The following is an 11,660-nucleotide window of genomic DNA, read 5'->3' on the forward strand; positions in this document are numbered from 1 at the left end:
TCTGGACAAAGGGCATTTTTTTCCCCAAATCGATCAATGAAGTAAGAACTGCAAGAACTAAACTTGGCACTGATACAATAGACATAGTAGGTTCAGGCATGTGACCTCTGGTGCTGTGTACAGCCAGCCATAGCCAGTAGCTCCCGTCGGCTAGCTAAAATGACAGTCAGGGGTTGCGATTGCAGACAGTGACAGTCTGATAGACGTGTCTTGTTGAAGGTGGACTAACAAAAAATTGCCATACTGCGTCGATCCCTAATCAACTAGCAGCCGATGTTGGAGAGCGGAACCCCGCGCCCATTGCAACCAGCAGCCGGCGCGTTAGACTACAGCGACAAGAAGATGCTCAATTCCAGGGGCTACCAGCTGAGACAGACCAGGCGCCGGACGCCGGCCGCCGGGTGGCGCGTCCGTGTAGGCCGGCCTAGACGGAAGGAGGAGCTACCGGAACCCGCGAGGCGGGGAAGAAGCCACGAGACGCGCGGCGTACCTGGGGCGGTAGAGGTCCCGCGAGATCGGGGTGACGGAGGCCGGGATCTTCCTGGCGGCGGAGGCGGGGGAAACGAGGGCGGCGAGGGCGAGGGCCAGGGCCAGGGCCACGAGCCGGCGGGCGAGGGGCGGGGGCGGGGGCGCGGAGGGCGCCATCGCCGCTGCCTCCGCACGGCCGGCCGGAGCTGAGCTTTCTCCCTCGCCGGCGATCCGCCCGCGCGCGCGCGCTCCGACTCGCTCCCTGCTCTGCCTCGCGCCCGCCTCTCTCTGTCTCTGTCTCGCTCGCTTGTGTCGCGGGGATTAATTTGATTAACTCGCGGGGATTAATTTGTCAAATTTATACTAGTATTTGGATTAGTGGGGGGTCATTAGCAGTGGCTTTCGGTTCTTTTTCTAATCTGTTAGCGTGTTGGGCTCGTGCGCACCAGAGCTCACGCACTGGAATTTTTTTTAAACCTTTTTTCGTGGTTAGTTCAAATCCAATGTGGGTTGGTTTGGATTTGGGTTGGGTTTGATGCCATCATGCAATCTTTTTTGCGAGTTTGATAATGGCCTTGGTGATAATGGTGGTCCAATGCACGCCCGGATCGACCTCCGCGAGAAAAAAAAAACACTGAAAATACTTTTCTTCCTTGTATAGCACATCACCTAATTTTTATGCATTTATAACACTTCCGTCCGTTTTAAGCCTTAGTGGTGTTAAATAAAATTTAGACTTAAAGCTGCTCCCTCCGTATCATAATGTAAGACATTTTTTTGACACTACGCTAGTGTAAAAAAACGTCTTACATTATGGGACGGAGGGAGTAGTAGATAGGGAAGAAAAAGTTTGTTGGTGTCAAACAAGGAAACAAAACTTAAAACGGTGTGTTAAACAAGGAATTCTTTCGAGACTTTTTTTTTAAAAAAATTGGATGCTTTCATTTTGGTAGGCTTTTACTTTCCTCAATTGCATGATGAATGATGTGATGTTTAACTTGGTAGGCTTTTACTTTGCTTTTGTATGGAAGGAATGAAACCAGATGAGGTTCGCCAGTTGATGTCGCAATTGGATGCAAGCCACACCCTCGGCCTTGACGGCATTGCCACGTCCATACCCTATAGCCAAGAAATGAGAAGGAATGCCAAGGTAGTGGTGGAGGATGAAGTTGGAGAGGTCGAGAGGACGAGGAGCCGTAGACCCAAAAAATGAAAGAAAAAAAAGGGCTCAATGGTCGTGCAACTACCAGCCGGAAGAAGAATTTGCTTTGTGCGACGCATGGATGAACATATCTCTTGATGCTATGGTCGGGGCCGGTCAAATGAAGAACCCATGGTTTAGTTGTTTGTTGGATTGGATGAAGTTTATCAATGTTCATAGTTGAATTATGATGTGGTGTTGTTGTGGTGCATTTGTTTGGGTTTGCGCAAACGTTTCGATGAATTTGAGAAAAAAAGTTCTAAAGGACGGAGTAGACAAACAAAAATTTAATTCTTGAAAAAATAGAAAATTAAAAGATGAAGGATATGATGGGGGAATTAAGATATGAGGGATGGAGCGGGGATGCCCTAAAGGACTAACAAAATTTGATGGAAGCCGAGGAGAGGATTTTTGTTATCCCAATTTTCCATGACAAGAAGAATTGTAGATTAACACATATGATGCACTACTCAACTTTTTTGAACACAGTATGTCCACTACATGCACACATACACCTTTATGAACGTACACACATACTATCTCCGTCCTTATTTATTGGTCCTTATTGTAATCTGTGTCAAATTTTAACCATAAATTTAACTAACAAAATATTTATGCATGTCACAAAAACTAAATCATTGAAAACTATGTTCAAATACGAATCCAACGATATAATTTTTGTTGACATGCACTAATATTTTGTCAATTAAATATTTAGTCAAAATTTAGTACAAATTACAAAGGGGACTAGTAAACCAGGACGGAGGCAGTACATCCTATCCCCTGTGAGATACTAAGCCGATATCACATCTTGGGATTGACGAAATCACCATAGACGTCTCGTAGTTTGCAATAAACCCGGAAAAATGCGAGCACCAATGCCAAGTGTAGAACTTAAACCTAATGGGCTGGTTTCACCACAAGAAATCTAACCATATGTTGAGTTCGCTTAAGGCCTCCTTTGGTTTGCAGGAATTTCGTAGGATAGGATTTTTATAGGATTTTTTCCTTTAGAGCCCTTTGGTTCATAGGAATAGATTCCTATTCCTACATAGAATTGGTTCCTATCCTCCACATTTCATAGGAAAATAAAAAAGAACCTAGACTCAATGAAAAAATTCCTTTGATGTCAACCAAATGACATCTCCTTTCCTATTCGTACTCATAGGATTTGACATACATGCCATCTCATTTCCTACAAAATTCCTATTCCTGCGATAATCCTATCCTATGAACCAAAAGAGGCCTTGGAATGCGCTATCTCGAAGTAAAGAAGTGTGGCTTGATAGATAAGTTGCACAAACCTTTGAGCTCGATACGATATAGTCTAGCGATTAGTTCATAGACGGGAAGCTCCATTCTCCCATTGTTCGGGACTCTCATTGTTCTGTTCAGAAAGTAGTCGGCATCTTCCTTTATTCAATTAGCAAGGCAGTGCTGGTTGATTTCATCATTTCTAGGTATACCCTCTCCCTTTTCTACAAAGGTTTGCTGCTCCGCCTGCACCAGTGAATTATTCTATTCTTCTTCTTTGGTTCAGTCTGTGGGGAAATCAGAATTCACCATTGAATCCTGTGGATCAGCTCCCTTACATAATAATATTTCACTAATTGTTACTCCATCCGTTCCAAAATAGATAACTCGACTTTAGTACAAAGTTAATACAAAGTTGGGTCATCTATTTTGGAACGGAGGGAGTATGTATTTGTAATCATAGAAAAATGAAATGTTTGTCCTGCAACGAACCACCAAGTTGCATATATAAGTTTCTTATATGTTGCAGTAGGTGAGATCACGACAGGATTCTGAGTTTTAAGTGCTGCAGCTCGTGACTGAATCACTGAATCCCCGGTTTTCAGTCAGTCATGGACTGCAGATGGGGATACAAGACAAACAAGCAGTCGTGGTAGTACTCTGAACTCATTTCTACAGTTCTACTAGAGCGACAGGATGTGGTTCACCAGCTTGTCGACGCTGAGCCGGGACGACCCGCCATCGGCGACGGCCGCGGCCGCCCTGCTCCGGAGCTCCCGGGCACGGCCCCTCATCCCCTCCCCATCCTCGCCCCGCATCAGCCGCCGGACGGCCGCCTCCACCGCTCCCCGCTCGAGCACGCCGCCGCCGTCCAGCGCGATGCCCGCGCGCCACACGTGCTCCACGTGCCTCGCGTTGCCCATCTGGTCGCCGAAGCAGGGCCGGCAGAGCATCGGCACGCCCCCGCACGCGCCCTCCAGCGCCGAGTTCCACCCGCCGTGCGTCCAGAACCCGCCCACGGCGCCGTGCGCCAGCACCTCCTCCTGCGGCGCCCAGCTCACGACCAGCCCACGTCCTTCCGTCGCCGCGGCGAACCCGTCGGGCAGGGCGGCGCCGCGGGCGAGGCCCGGCCGGAGCGCCCACAGGAACGGCTGGCCGCTGTTGGCCACGCCCCACGCCGCCTCGGCCAGGTCCTCGCCGCTCATGCTCGCCAGGCTGCCGAAGCTGATGTACAGCACGGACGCCGGGGCCTGCGCGTCCAGCCAGTCGAGGCAGGAGCGGTCCTGCTGCAGGAGGCTGCTGGACGACGCCGGGGAGAGCTTGTGGAGCGGGCCGACGTCGAACACCGGCACGGCGGCGAGGTCTCGCCGGGTCGCCGCCAGGTCGGCGGCCTCCAGCGCGTCGAAGGTGTTGAGGATGAACCCCGCCGAGCTCCGCACCGCCTCGACCGCCCGGGACAGCAGCTTGCACACCAGATCGTGCTCGTGGCGGCTGCCGGTGACGGCCATCAGGTCCCGGACGCGGTACGGCGGCAGCTCCCTCACCGGCGCGTCCAGCTGCGACTCCGCGCTCGCCGGGAGGTAGCCCTTGTCGCAGAGCATCGGGGTGGCCATGAAGTTGCGGAAGCAGGCGGCGCTGCCGGTGCGCAGCACCAGCGCCGGCACGGCCTGCTGCCGCGCCACGTCCATGAGGGTCAGCAGGTGCGCGTCGGCGACCAGGCACGCGACCTCGTCCCTGCCGCCAGGAGCCTCCAGCAGGGCGGCCAGGCGCTCCCGGAACGGCGCCTCGCAGGAGCTGTTGATGGCGAAGATGTGCTCGACGGTCGCCGCCACCGTGCCGGGGCTGCCCGCCGGCAAGCCGTCGGGGACGGGCACGAAGTCGTAGGTCGGGTGGCGGGACGGGTCGGGGGCGTTGAAGTGGGTGTGGAAGACGGTGACGGCAAAGCCGCGCTCGTGGAGGAGGCCGGCGAGCTGGAACATGGGGTTGATGTGGCCCTGGTACGGGATAGGGAAGACCAGCACGCGGCGGCGGCGCGGGCCGCCGGTGGTGGCCGTGTTTGCTTCTCCCGGCGCCATGAAATCGATGGCTGCCGCGGTATCCTAGGTTCCACTTCCGGCCGGGGCCAACGGGGTTGGTAGCCGGCACTCTGGCAGCGGCACTTCGCACGGTGACCACGCGCGAGGTGCGTGCATATATGGGAAGGAGTAGCGAGACACTCGGAATCTAGGGAGACAGGACAAATGAGATGGAACCTGGCAAAGCAACTGCAATTATCGGGGACCATTTGGTTACTATGCTTGACAAAGATTGAACACAACGGTGTGGCTATTTTGGCTCTCGGAGCATATGCTCTCTGTAGAAGTAGAAGTATGTGCTTTAGAGCAACTCTAGCAGACCCTGCATTTCCCGACCTGCAAAATAATCGTCAAAATGCGGGTAGGGGCAGAAAAACCTGCCGGATCAGACCCCGCATCTTGCTCCGGTCCGCAAAAAATTTTGAGGGGCGCGGCAAAATCCTGACCCCAACCCAGGAATACGCGGGTTTTTTCCTTCGCGGCGGCGGTGCCCTGCATCACAGAGAAGCAGTTGGCGGGAGGGACATTTCAGCCCGCGCGTTTTCTCCCTCCTTCCGCAGCCGACCGCCCTTGCTTCCGCCCGCCCACCGCCGGTGATTTTCGGCAAAATCTGCAGGCAGAATCGGTCCACGGGGCCGCCCACACCCTCCCGCCCCGAGACGCTGCCCCCCACCCCCTCTCCCGCGGATCCGGCGAGAAGAGCCGCCCTCGTCGCTGCCGCAGCCGGGGATCGACCACCGTCGTGCCCGCCTCCTCGTCGCCTCCCGAGATTACCCGCCGCGTCCGCCACCGGTTAGTGCGTTTTGTTGTGATTTTTGCAATCTAGGTTTAGTTAATTTGACGCGCCGGTGCGCATGTAGATGGAATTGAGCCCGTGCAAGAAGTTCTTGCTCTTCGATTCGTCCGATTCGGACAACTCGGATGTTGAGACCATGCTTGGGAACTTTCGGCAGCAAACATTGGTCATGGCACTTGCCGCGAAGGAGCACGAAGACGAGAACCGAAAGAGGAGGAGAGGATCGACCGTCGGGCGTCTTTGCATTCCCCGGAATCGTCATCTTGGAAACGAGATGTTGATGCAAGACTACTTCGCAGAGAATCCAACATATCCACCGCACCTCTTTCGGAGAAGGTACCGAATGCACCGATCCCTCTTTCTCAAAATTGTTCAAGCTTTGCAAGGCAAATTGCCGGTATTTTACTCAAAGAAGAAATATATTTATGTGGTGTCATTCCGTGCTACCCGCTAACCAAAATATATTTATGTGGAGAAATTTCTGTGTCGGCGGTCGCATATACTATATTGGTGCTACAATATCACATGGTGGCGCTTCTTTTTTCCACGACCATGAAAAAAATTGAACATTGGCAAACTTCTTTTTTAATGTATCATGGCAAAACTTATATTTTTCTAAAATGTTCCGTGTTCTTCTATATAACAAAATTTGTCATTTTTTAAAATACCAAAAATCCCTCGCTTTTGCCATGCACCCATCACCAATCCAAAAAAGTTGCCATGAATGTTTGGATAACGAAATCCGTTAACTTGTTATTTTTAATTTTATTTGTAGGTAGCATGGCATTTATTTTTTATTTTTCTTCGTACCATGTTAATTGTACAAACATACTCCTTCCGTTTCTAAATATAAGTCCTTTTAGACATTTCAAATGAACTACAACATATGGATGTATATAGACATATTTTAGAATGTAAATTCACTCATTTTGGTTACAATGCTTGACAAAGATTGAACACAACGGGGTGGCTATTTCGGCTCTGGGTGCATATGCTCTCCGAATGATCAGTAAATTTAAAAATAAATGGTAAATAAACTTTAAAAGTTCTGATTTTTTTTTCTGCAGATATTTTTGTTAGTGTAACAAGCATGTTTGAAAATTTTGTTTCATATGGACCATGAAAAAATTAGTCTTTTTATCATGACAAATTCAATTTGTATATGGATCATGTCAATCTTTTTTACTTTGTGCACCATAGCAAATGTAGTTTTTGTAGGTAGAATGACAATTTCACTATTAAGAGTTTAGGACCATGGGAAAAATACATTAATTAGGCATGGCAATTTTTTTTAGACCATGATATTTTGTTTGTGGGTATCATGGCAATTTTTATTATTTATACCATGGTAATTTTATTATTTATACTATGGTAATTTTATTAATTATAACGTGGCGACTTCATTTTTTGCAACATGGCAAATTTTGTTTTCTATGAACCCATGACAAATTAGTTTATGGAGCATGTTAATCATAGTTATTGAGCCATGGAAAATACACTTTTATGGACCCTGGGAATTTTTAATTCACGAACAAACCATGACAAACTTGTTTTTTTCCAGGACCATGGAAAAAAATTGGACATTGGCAAACTTCCTTTTTAATGTACCATGGCAAATTCACTGCATGTATCACGACAAAACTTACATTTTTATAAAATGTACCGTGTTCTTTTATATAACAACATTTGACTTCTTTTTTTCAAATACCAAAAATCCCTTGCTTTTGCCATGCGCCCATCACCAATCCAAAAAGGTTACCATGATTGTCTGGATAACAAAATCCCTTAGCTTGTTATTTTTTTTTAAAAAGATGTAGGTAGCATGGCCTTTAATTTTTATTCTTCTTCGTACCATGTCAATTGTACAAACATACTAATACTTGTTAAGTTTTTCTTGTTTTTCTTTGACTAAATTGTGTTTCATGCATGGCAAACTTGCATTCAAACATTTGCAATTTAGCTAGATTTCAGTCAGGTGAATTTTTGTCTTGTGGTCAATCAACTTTCTGGCCCTTGGATTGTGCTTTAAGATTTGTGTAGTTTTTCTTTTTTCTGTCATGTTTTGCTGGGGGTATTGGGCTGTTTGGATTTGATTGACACCTATTTTGGTCAGTCGATTTCGTTCTTGGGCTGAATTTCATGCGTGCATGCTGTTTTTCCATGTGTTTGATTTTGTTTTTTGCATGTGCAGATTTTTTATTTTTCAGTTGACTTTTTTTCTTTACGTGTATTTTCGGATGTTGAGTGCGTGAGAATGTATACATGCAAGTACTACATGTACAAATTAAATTACAGCACAGAAACTCCACTCTTATATATTTATTCTACATATTATAAAAAGTGCATTTTATGCTAATTTTGTGATTTTTTATTTTTTATTTCCTTTATTCTTTAAGGGTAATACCAATGCTAATTGTTGTGTGCTATTTTTTTGCTAATTAAATACATTTTTCTATTATTGTATGTATGTATGCATGAAAGAACTATACAATATGTGTGTAAATTATACTAGACTGCTAAAGTTGCATTATTATATGTGTATTCATTGCATATTACAAAAAGTGCAATTTCACTGCAAAGTTGTGTGCAAGTTTTTTCTTTATTTTCTTTCTTCTTAAGAGTAATACCAATGTCGCTAATTTATTCCCTCTTAGAAAACTTTATTTGTTTTACCATGTTTAGTTTTTAATTCATTTCATGTTTTCAAGAACAATACCAATGCCACTTATTCGTTCCTTGTTTAAAAACTTTGTTTTTATGTAAAATTCAGTATTATATGTTTATTCTTAGATAACTAAAAAACTGTAATTTATGAGTAATTTGTGTGCAAATTGCATCATTATTATTTTTGAATTCCTTTCTTCTTAAAGGGTGGTACCAATCTCACTATACTTCATTTCTTCTTAGAAAATATTACTTTTATTTTTGTGTTTGTAAGTAAGTATACACGCAAGTATGATACACCATCTGTGTATATTATAGTGAGAGCAAAAATTGCACCGTATATGCTTATTTCTGGCATATTACACAAGTGCAATTTCAAGGTATACTTGTGTGCAAGTTTTTTTAATTTTCTTTCTTCTTAAGGGGTTTCATTTTCCCCTATTCATTATTTCATTTTTTTGTATTTTCTTTCTTCTTAAAGGGATTCATTCTTACATAGAAAACTTTATTGTTTAGTTTTAGTTTTAGCTTTAGTATTTTGTTTTCTTAAAGGGTTTCATTCTTTCATAGAAAACTTCATTATTTTGTTTTTGTTTTTTATTTTATTTCTTCTTAAAGGGTTTCATTCTGCCCTAGAAAACATCATTATTTCCTTTTGTTGTTCTTTTTTTTATTTTCTTTCTTCTTAAAGGTTTCAATCTTCCCTAAAAAATTTCATTATTTTGTCTTTGATTTATTTTCTTTCTTCTTAAATGGTTTTATTCTTGCCTAGAAAATTTTATTATTTTGTTTTAATTTTAATTTTAATTGTATTTCATTTTATTTCTTTAACAGTAATACATTTATTTTTTGCATATTATAACAAAGTGCAATTTTTGTGTAAATTGTGTGCAAATATTGCCATTACTTGTTTTTTATTGTCTTTCTTCTTAAAGGGTACTGTCAACGTTCAGATTTTTCTTATTTTCTTTCTTCCTGAAGGGTAATATTAAATGCTAGTGATTCATTTTAGCATAGAAAACTTCATTATTATTAATTTTTTTGTTTCTATTTTTCTCTTTCTTCTTTAAGGGCATTGTCAACTCCACTAATTCATTTCTTCTGAGAAAACGTCTTTTTTAAAAGTTCCACTCACATATGTTTATTCTTGCATATTATAAAAAAACATAATTTCTGTACATATTCTGTGCAAGTTTTATCATTATTCATTTTGTTTCCGAGGGGGTGGTGGTGGTGGGGTTGGTTGATGGTGTAGGGGTGCAACTTGCTTGAGGTTAGGCACAAGGCTAACAGCTTAGCTACATAACAGTCGCCTGACTTTTTCGTTTTGGTTCAGTCGATTTTCTTTTTACTCCGAACATGCATGCATGCAAGATTGCCTTTGACTAGCTGTATGCATGGCTACATGCGGTGCCATGCCTTCATGCCTGTATACGCTGCACCTCTTTTTATCTTTTCTTTTTCTGCATGTTAGTTTTCTATGCGCGCACGTGTGTTGTGTGTCGTGCATATGTGTGAGGTTGGGATGTACCATTGATATGAGATATGGTTCAAATTAATTTTTGACATTTGTGTGTGTTTTTTATTTTGCTTTTTATTTATTTTTTGGTCGGGTTGTTTTTAGATGAATGTATAGACACAAGTATTACACAAATGAGTGTAAACTATAATAAATAGTGAAAAAACATCATTCTTATTTAGTTTTAGTTTTTAGTTTTTGGTTTATTGTCTTCTTTAATTCTTTCTTAGAAAATTTACTTTTGGCAAAAATTTCACTATAATAAGTTTATTCTCGCATATTACGAAAAGTGCAATTTATGTGTAAATTATGTGCAATTGTTTTCATTTTCTTTCTTCTGGAAGGGTAATAACAATGCCACTAATTCATTGTTCCTTACAAAAACTTCATTATTTTGAATTTATTTTACTTTTCATTTTATTTTGTTTATTCTTTAAGGGTAATACAGAGCCATTAATCTATTTCTTCTAAGGAAACTTCCTTTTCATGGAAATTGCACTATTATACACTTATTCTTACATATTATAAAACACGCAATTTTTTTATAAATTTTGTGCAAATTTTGTCATTACTTTTTCTTTTCTTTTCTTCTTCTTAAATGGTAATACCAATGTCACTAATTCATTCTTCCTTAGAAAAATTTGTTATTTATTTTATTTTATTTATTATTATTTCTATAAGGGCAATATCAAAGCCACTGATTCGTTTTCTATTAGAAAACTTATTTTTTAGAAATTACACTATTATGTGCTTACTCTTGCATATTTAAAAAGTGCAATTTCTTTGTAAATTGTGTGCAAATTTTGGTTTAGTTTTAGTTATATTTTATTTTCTTTCAATTATTATGTGTGCTTTGTTGCATGTTAAAAAAAAGTACAATTTATGTGTAAATTGTATGAGGTTTTTTCACTATTTTTTTAATTTGCGTTAGTCAACTAACCCAAATTTAATTTTCAATCGACTAACATGCATGGGTTGTTATTAGATTGAAATGCATTAATTTAGCTACCATCCATCGATGGGAGGAAGTGCATGTGCGTACAGATAAGTGATGTGCGATACTTTTTTGCAGCTAGTCATGTACAGTGGAGTACGTGAAATGCATCCATGCATGTGTTTGAAGGCTCCGTCCTCCGATCCAAGAGAAAAAAGAAATGAGGAAGAGGAAGGTAAGCTAGCTAGCTGTGTTTGTTTATCTCAAAAAAAAAAAACTAGCAGTGTTGGTGCAGATACATATGTACGTACGTTGTGTCCGTGCACTGCTCAACGCTGCGGGTACAAATTCCTCGGTAGCGAATTAATATCGCGCGTGACAGTGGCCGGCCTGCTCGCCTTGATTTTTTTCACGTGCGATCGAGTTAGACTAGTCATAATGGATAGTAACTTAGACTAGTAACATGCATATGTTACTGGTCTATGTTACTACCTCTACAGTGAAGAATAACATATATGTGATGTCATGCAATACTTCATTTATTAGATTGTAGACTCATCTTGTCTTGATATACGTGATGTTACAGTAACTAGTTATGATACTACATGCCTCTTTTTTATCATTAAATTTTCAATCGACTGAACGTAGTCAGTCCCAAACATTTGACATTGGGTGAAGGGCTCATTTCAGAAACAATGATGGCTTTCCCCTAAAAAAAAATCAAAAAGAGAAACAATGATGGCTGGATA

At 42.5% G+C, this 11,660-nt stretch overlaps 2 protein-coding genes across 2 annotated transcripts in view; both read right to left on the reverse strand.

Annotated features, from left to right (window-relative positions):
* Positions 1-669, reverse strand: part of LOC119314371 (zinc carboxypeptidase-like) — a 7,390-nt gene extending 6,721 nt beyond the window's left edge. The window contains exon 1 of the mRNA XM_037589090.1: positions 491-669. Coding sequence (XP_037444987.1) covers positions 491-645 — 155 coding nt within the window. The 5' untranslated portion in view covers positions 646-669. The remainder of the gene's footprint in view (positions 1-490) is intronic.
* Positions 670-3,346: 2,677 nt separating this feature from the next.
* On the reverse strand, positions 3,347-5,258 carry LOC119315414 (DIMBOA UDP-glucosyltransferase BX8-like). The gene has a single exon (XM_037590040.1). The coding sequence runs from the start codon at positions 4,996-4,998 to the stop codon at positions 3,607-3,609; it is 1,392 nt and encodes a 463-aa protein (XP_037445937.1). The 5' UTR covers positions 4,999-5,258; the 3' UTR covers positions 3,347-3,606.
* Positions 5,259-11,660: the final 6,402 nt, after the last annotated feature.

Source organism: Triticum dicoccoides, chromosome 6A, assembly GCF_002162155.2.
Source record: "Triticum dicoccoides isolate Atlit2015 ecotype Zavitan chromosome 6A, WEW_v2.0, whole genome shotgun sequence".
Lineage (NCBI taxonomy): Eukaryota > Viridiplantae > Streptophyta > Magnoliopsida > Poales > Poaceae > Triticum > Triticum dicoccoides.